Source organism: Petaurus breviceps, unplaced genomic scaffold (assembly GCF_028583685.1).
Source record: "Petaurus breviceps papuanus isolate PSGF00001 unplaced genomic scaffold, PetGlider_PUasm1.0 90763, whole genome shotgun sequence".
In the NCBI taxonomy this organism is placed as follows: domain Eukaryota; kingdom Metazoa; phylum Chordata; class Mammalia; order Diprotodontia; family Petauridae; genus Petaurus; species Petaurus breviceps.
This window is the reverse complement of record NW_027187340.1, coordinates 1711362-1719540: the sequence shown is the minus strand read 5'-3', so window position 1 is coordinate 1719540 and position 8179 is coordinate 1711362. Positions and strand designations below refer to the sequence as shown.

General features: G+C 32.5%; 1 protein-coding gene across 1 annotated transcript in view; it reads left to right on the top strand.

The window, feature by feature from the left end:
* OLA1 (Obg like ATPase 1) overlaps window positions 1–8179 on the top strand; it is a 257081-nt gene that overhangs the window by 245383 nt on the left and 3519 nt on the right. Inside the window, exons 8-10 of the mRNA XM_069068430.1 lie at window positions 4912–5052; window positions 5792–5888; window positions 7976–8098. Coding sequence (XP_068924531.1) covers window positions 4912–5052; window positions 5792–5888; window positions 7976–8098 — 361 coding nt within the window. The remainder of the gene's footprint in view (window positions 1–4911; window positions 5053–5791; window positions 5889–7975; window positions 8099–8179) is intronic.

The window sequence follows — 8179 nt, the reverse complement described above, 5'->3', positions numbered from 1 at the left end:
ATCAAATGAGATATTTGTAAAATACTTAGCCTAGTATGTAGTAGGTGCTATATAAACACTAGCTATTCTTGTCGTTGTTGTTGCTATCATCTTTATGTGTCCATGTTATAAGGAACCCTTATTTTAAATGTTTTAATATAATAGAAATAGCAGCATATAATTGGTATTGGATTTGGAAATTTCCCCATAGTCAAAGCATCACAGAATAAGTAGAATCCTAAGAATTGGCATTTTAGTGTTGGGTTATTATTATTAAAAAGTGTTTGGAAAATAGACTTGCATTGATTTTTTTTCAATAATAAGTAAAAACAGAATTTAAAAAGAAGATAATTTACTATCAAGGAGAAGAGAAGGAACGAAATAGTTTCAGCTTATCTTCAAGCATTTATTAAACATGTTATGTGCTAGAAAGTATTCTAGGTCCTGGGTATGCAAGTGCAAAAGTGAGACAGTCTCTGCCTTCAAGAAGCTTACATTCTGCTGAGGGGATATTTTTGTGTTCACAGATATGTTAATATAGGATATATAAATACAATACTGAATATGAGAGAGAAAATATGTTCAGGTTTTTTTTCCCAAATAATTTTAACACATTGGTATTGCCATCTATGTTATAATTTCACATTAAATGAAACATTACACAATACTCTCAGCATTACTGCATTTTCAATTCTAGTCATGTGAAATTGGTTAATAGTAGCATTAAAGATCTTGTATCAACCGATGAGAAAAACAAATGTGTTATAATGGAAGAATCATAGACTTAGACCTACAAGAAAATTTGGGGGTCATTGATTCCTATTCCTTCACTTTACAGTTGAAGAAATGAGTTTCAGAAACGTTATGTGGTTGCCCAGGGTCCCACATAAAGTAAATGTTAAATCTGGAATTGGAATCCAAGTTCTCAGACTCCAAATCTAATAGTTTTGCCTTTGTAGCATTCTGCTTCCCATTAGATGAGGGGATCCATCACCAATGTATTCTGCTTCCAGCTCTTCCACTGTCTTGTTGCATGACATTGAACAAGTGGCTTTTCTGGGCCTGTTTGCTCTTCTATAAAATGAGTGGATTCAATTATGTGAACTCTAAATGCTCCCATTTCTGTACTTCTGTACTGTGATGACAGCACATTTCTAAGTAGGAAAGAATTCTTTGTGGGGCAGTAACAAAGGATACTCAAATTCTCAAATCTTTCTCTGATTACATCGATTCAGGAGTTCTCTCCAGCAGTGCAGATAGCAACACATTGATGCCTTCCTATCCCAGTAGATTTTTGTCTGTAGCAGCCCAAAAGTTCACTACAGAGGCCACCCAATGTGTTGGAGGCCATGTGATCAGTTCATATTTGGGAGTGAGTTATAATAGAGGAGTACTATAGTAAAACTATAGGTGAAGGAAAAAGTAGAAATGTGAAGAAAAGACATTTTGTATTTTGTGAGTCATACTCTTTAAGAAATTTCATTAATATTCATCAGTTCTTAATAAGAAATTATTTTCTTGGACCTTGCATCCCACTTTGTATTTTGTATCATTTTATATTTTATATTATAATTGTTTCATAGTTCATGTATGTTTTCATAGTTCATTGCATATTTGTATATTTGTCATATACCCTCTGTTAAAAAAATGTGAAACTAGGGATCCCACCTTAATTATCTTTGCATTTCTCCCAGTGCCTAGTATAGTGAGTGCTTTGCCCATATGTATTTGAATGAATGAAGTAATTTAGTCTTGAAGTTCTTAATTGACAGATGTCCAGGATGGTTGCCACTACTCCACCTTCCTCCCCTTAATTCACAGAGATTACTAAAGGGAACTAGCTAAAAAACCAACAGCAGTCCTCCATACCCCCTTGTCAGTGATGCATACTCTCAAAAGACAAGTTTCCCAACTGTTAAATCTGGAGGTACAGAGAAAATAAAAGGTAGTTCCTAGTTGGAAAAGGATTAGGTAGAATCGTAAATTGATTATAATTCCCTTGAAAAAACTGAGACTCAGAAATGTGTAACAGCTTACCTGACACCATATATAAGCAGTGACAGAACATTATTTCATTTAGATTAATTAATTCAGAGAATAAATAGAAGTAAAGGCCTTGGTGTCTTTAGCAGGTTTGTTTTTCTAAGTTTTTCATTTTCTAATTTAGCTCACTTTGGCAAACAGTTTTGGGGAACGTCAGAAATATAATTAACTTTTATTTTACCTTGATATTTCTGACCTTTATATGTAGAGGTACTGTTCAACCATAATTAGGCATGACCTTTGAAATTTTTTTCTAGTAGTTTTGATGTATTTAAGTCAACCAAAACTCATCCTGCCAGCCAGTGACTGAAGTTAGGGATAGAGACCTAGAACAGACTTTTTTTTCCTTCTGCCACAACTAACTGGCCTCTTTGAGATTCAAACCAGTGAGTCACCTTGGCCTCATTAGCACCCTATTCTGGCTACAGTTATCAGATACATGATGTACCACTGGTCATATGCTCTTGAAATAATGTTTATCTGCTTTTTTAAAAAAATAGTCTTTGCTTGAGTATAAACACATGCTTATTTCTATATGTAATTAAAAGCAATGTTAGGAAATGTCTCGGTATATCTTTTTTAAATTTTGTTTGACAGTAAAAGTCACAGAAGTAAAACATATAGTCAAAGACCCGTTTTTTATCTTTCCTTTTTTGTGTGTATGACAGTGAAAGTCACAAAAGTAAAGCTTGTAGGCAAAGAACCCAAGTCACTTTATGAAGTGTGCTAGTAGACCATATTCTTTTAGGGAGACTATATAGCAGGTCTGATGTCAGTCACTTTGGAGACCTTTAGACCTCAGTGCTCATTTATTGCTAAAATGTACCAGCTCTGCTTCTGCATTATGAAGATCATCTGTCAACACTTTGAGATATTCTCCTTTGTTATTAAGCTTGTGATGCTCTACACTGTCAGGTTTTTTTGCCAATTATAGTTAAGGTACAATGGTGTATTCACTGGATCAAAGTCTCACACTGGCGGTAGAGGAATGATTTGTAAGTCTTTATTCATCTGAATTGTACAATAGAATACCTGAGGAATGCAAATAATCCCTCCAAGGACTCAATAGAAAAAGACTGTTAAAATGACAGTGTAGGACTATTATTATTCTGAATTGATGTTTTAGCCAAAGTAATTATTTCTTATCTTGTTGTTTTGCAACAGTTCTTAGTTTATTAGTTATGTTGGCCATATTTACCAGACAAAATTTGTATTAAAATTTTACAAATTATCCTTTTACATAGGTTTCGTTTTGTTTTCTTTGACTCCTTAGTGCATGATTTATCAAAATTATACATTTGATATAGATTTAGAAAAAATGTATATATAAACACATACACACAGAGAAAACATTGATGTGGATATTTTTGCCACTTTGGGATAAATTGCCCAATCTATCAAGTTGATCTATGTTTCTGCAATAATTTTGTAGCCCAAGAGGTACTGACTTAAACATTTATTTTCTTTTATTTTTAACCGTCCCATATAAAAACCAACATCAGTTTTTAGATTAACCTTTTGAAAGGCCATTTGGTATATCCCAAGGTGAATCTTAGATGTTAATCTATTATTAGGGCATAGCAAGAAAAAAATCATGTTAAATATTGAAAAACCTATGGTGGTATATTTATATAAGTAAATGACAGAAAGTCATCCTTATGTAACAAATGTGTGAAAACTGTTGAATGAACTTTTATATTCTTTGTCCCATCTAAAACCCTACTCAGTGGGCCATGCACTTAATCTCATAATAGCTCTGATCCCCTGCTATTTTCTTTGACAAATGAGTGTTGATGAACTTGTGGTTTTGTTCATTTTTTTTCCTGAAGTGACATTTACATTGATTATTTAAAGGATTGCAGACCACAGTTTTAAAGCACTTTACCATAATGGCTGTTAAAGCCTTGGTTTAAGTCTCCTAAATTAGTGGGGCTAGCAGCACGACTATAGTACTCATTAAAGTATATGTTTTGGGGTGTTTTCAGTATTTAAAATCTGTGGCACCTATAGTACAATATTCAGGTCTATACCTGAGGCAAAGGACTATATCCTAGAAGCCATTCTCTAAGAATATGTTATTAATGTACCTTTCTTTTCCCCCTGTCACTTAGGCCCTTAATATTGATTCTAAAAATATTTCACATTAAAACATAAAACTTCTAGTTCTAGGTAAAGAATTCATTATCTGTTTCTTAAAATATTGCTGGCTTTGCATATCCAAAAAACTTTACATATGGTTGTGCTAATTAAGCAATCTTTAGAATTGGAATTCATAAGGATGATTTGGTTGTTGGTAAATGTAGATTTCTGATCATGTCAATCTTTCCCATGAAAAACACCTATGGAAACAATGCCAGTTCTGTTTTTCATTGTTTTGAATAAAGGAAATACACTTGCTATATGGGTTGAGTTATAACATAAACAATCCATTTGTCGTGCTACTTCCAGAATTATCTGAAGGCATTTTTAAGTGCCTCTTCTAAACAAACAGAATTTTACCTTTATATCCCTCAGTGATGAGCTTCATATCTCTTTGACAGCTGTAAGTTTTTCTTTATTTTTTTAAAGGTTATATGAGAGATGACATTCTGGTATACAGTTTGTGGGGTACAAATTTAGCATTAACAGAAAAAAGTTTTTAGAATATTTTTCTAATATTTCATACAGATTTTATGCTAAAATAAAACTAGATAGCAGTAAAATATTAATGGAGTACACCTGAAGCAATTGCTGCCTGTTAATGCCTTGACCTTGGAAAGCTATACACAAAAAGATGGCATCATAAAACCGTGCAATTCTTATGAATATGTATGTGCTACTTGATAATAATGAATGTGGTACAGTCATGCATGCACTACAAGATAATGTTGTGCCCTTTTTTGTCTACAGGTTGATAAAAATTAAAGAGTGGGTAGACAAGCATGACCCAGGTGCCTTGGTCATTCCTTTTAGTGGGGCCTTGGAACTCAAGTTGCAAGAAATGAGTGCTGAGGAGAAACAGAAGTATCTGGAAGAGAACATGACACAAAGGTTAATTAGCATTCATTTTCCCTACACTTTATTATCAACTATTTCCTTGCAGTAATTTAATTGCTTGCGCTGATAGAATAATAAATGACAGAGTAATTACCATTATAAAGAGGGAATCTTCTCCTTTCTTTACCATGAGACAGAGTGAAAAGATTTATTTTAAATTAAGTTTTTAACTGTCATCTGTCATCTCTGTACAGTGTTTTAATTATAACATAGGTATTAGTTATGTATATTTTTGAGAAGGAATGATCACCAAAACTCTTTCGTCATGTTCAGGCCTGGGGGGCAGGGGTACTGAGGGGAGGAGAAAAGAGGTGTGGGGAGAAGGGGCTTGAATCAGTTGCCATAATTTTTCTAACAGTAATAAATTGTTTAAACATTAAATTTCAGTCAAATAATTTTGCTTTTGTGACCTGATGTCCTGAAAATAATTTATTCTGGGCCAAAATAACCACATGATAGATATAACTAAAGTGTTTTTTAATTCTTATAGTAAATAATTCAAAGTGGTATCTTTAGGATGCTACCATTTAAAGTAATTTGTTAAAGAGATTAAAAAACAATAATAGTCTTTCCAAATGTATCTAACTATATTTTGAAGAAGATATGGCGGTTTTCAAATGTGCAGAAACTTTTGTTTTAAATTTTAAAAAATTATGTGTGACCATATTCAACATATACCATATATGTATCTGTGTATGTGTATGTTGAATGAATTTGTTTCATTTTATTTCAGTGCTTTGCCAAAGATCATTAAGGCTGGATATGCAGCACTCCAACTAGAATACTTTTTCACTGCAGGCCCAGATGAAGTACGTGCATGGACCATCAGGGTAAGATTCATACTTATTCATCAGCTATATCCAGTTCCACACTATTGAATTCAGATTGATATCACTGACTTTGAAGTTTGTCATGGTGGCGGTTAGCTAGTCATTACAGATGAGGTTTTTGTCCAGGATAACTTTAATTATTTGTGAGCTGCTGAACAGTGAAAGTGGAGCTGCATTGATTGAGGCAGGTAACAATTGATTCTGCCTATTACATAGTCTGAATTTCTTCATCCTGTAGAATCTGTCTACCCTCCTCCTGTGGTCAGAGATAAGACGTACCAGTATTGTGCTTGCTTAATCTGTGTGACTGGGTTTGTCTGCAGTGAAATTGATGTTGCTTTTCATTTTGTATTCGCTAAGTTTGTTTGGGTTGCGGGTGGTTCTTTCCTCCTTTGCTTTGCTCGGATTACATTTTCAGCAATAAAAGCAATATAACATCATTATACTCTTCATAGATACACAGTTGGGCTCAACAACCTAAAGTCAGTGTGTAATAATTCATGTCTCTCTTGATTTGAATTCATAGAACTAGAGTTTATTTTTGTAATTTCGTATGGTCTATGCAGTTACTTGAAAAATTTGATATGTGTTTTAAATATTGATGTATACTGATTACAACCATAGAGAATGACTAATTTATTCCCAGAGGACAATAAGAGCTGAACCATAATGGTTTGCTTTTAAATGTAAATATATTGTAATATAGTGGTTAGTACTGAAAAATATTTTGAAATGTACATAGTTCTAAATAGTGCATTAAAGAATATGAAAATAATACTGGAACTTTTTTGAGATGGTGAATATGTTATTCAGTCTTTTATTCTACTTCTTGCATTTATTTTCCTGCTACATGGTGAATTTCAGCACTGCTTTGATTTAATTCAAATCATTTGTGTTTTCAGCAACTACTGTAATTTATTCAGTTACATTTTATTTTGATTTAACATGGATAGAAACATGTAGGCAATTCAACGTGTTAAATGTTTTGTTTGAATATGAGCTTCACTTTTCCTTTATCTCATCTCCCCTTTAAAAAAATGTGTGATTGACTTCTAACCAAGGTCCTTTTATATAGATTCCCCAAATAATGTCAAAGCAAATTTATGTTGGTAAGCAAATTGCTAGAGTTTGTTTATTTTTTTAATACTACATAACTTTCAAACTTAAGTATGTTCAATTAAAGATAAGCCTTGCTCTTTGCTCGAAAATATGAAAGGTGGTTTATCTTAAGACTGATTGTAAGTATTCTTGATTTAATGCGCTAAGATATTTAGTCAGGTAAGCATCAGTGAGTAGCCATATTAACCTAATACATCTTTTATTGTAAAAACTGTGCTTTACAGTGTCAGACTCCTTACCACTTTAACATGCTTTATTAAGCAGCCTTTAGGTCACCATTATTTCTCAAATTTCTTTCCATGGTTGTGTGTGCCTAGAATGTATGTCCTCGTAATTTAACACATGGGACAATTACAAGGCATTCTTTTTCTATAAAACTTAGAATTTTCTTTAACAATGGTTCTGTGTATGTAGACTGTACTCATTAAATCTGTTATTTAAAATCTATTACTTTTTTCTTAGACTTTCAAATAATGATGAGAATATTTGGAAGATTCTCTAAGCTTGACATGTCTAGAATGTTATATTACATTTATTGATTTTTATATATTTTATAAACTAGTAGAAATCCAGAGGATATTTATTTTTAACTTTTTTTAAGCCTTTGATAATTTAGCTTGAAAATTACTTAAAAATCTTTATTTCTTCTTTTTTAAAATGGTGAAGAATGGAAAATCGAAATGAAACCTACAACAGAAAGGATCTCCACATCTAAAATCAATAGTACTGTGGATAGCCATTAGGAAAAAACAAAGCTGCATTTCTTTAGTATCAACTGATTTATTGGTTTTAAAAAGTCAGTTATCTATATGCCTCACTATTGAAAAATTACCAATTATATGCCTGACATTTTAACTGATACGAAACTAAGTTCTAGTGGAACACTTGCATATCTGAGAAGAGAAATTTTACTCTTGAAATCAGTCTTCTTAAATACAGTTAATTTTCTCTGGTCTTTCTTTTGACAGAAAGGGACGAAGGCTCCTCAGGCAGCAGGAAAGATTCATACTGATTTTGAAAAGGGGTTCATTATGGCTGAAGTAATGAAATATGAAGATTTTAAAGAGGAAGGTTCAGAAAATGCTGTCAAGGTAAAAGATTGTTTTTTGTTTTTACAGTTTCCTGGGTTTCTTTATATTAAAGTTTACATGATAAAAGCTATAAATAAAAAA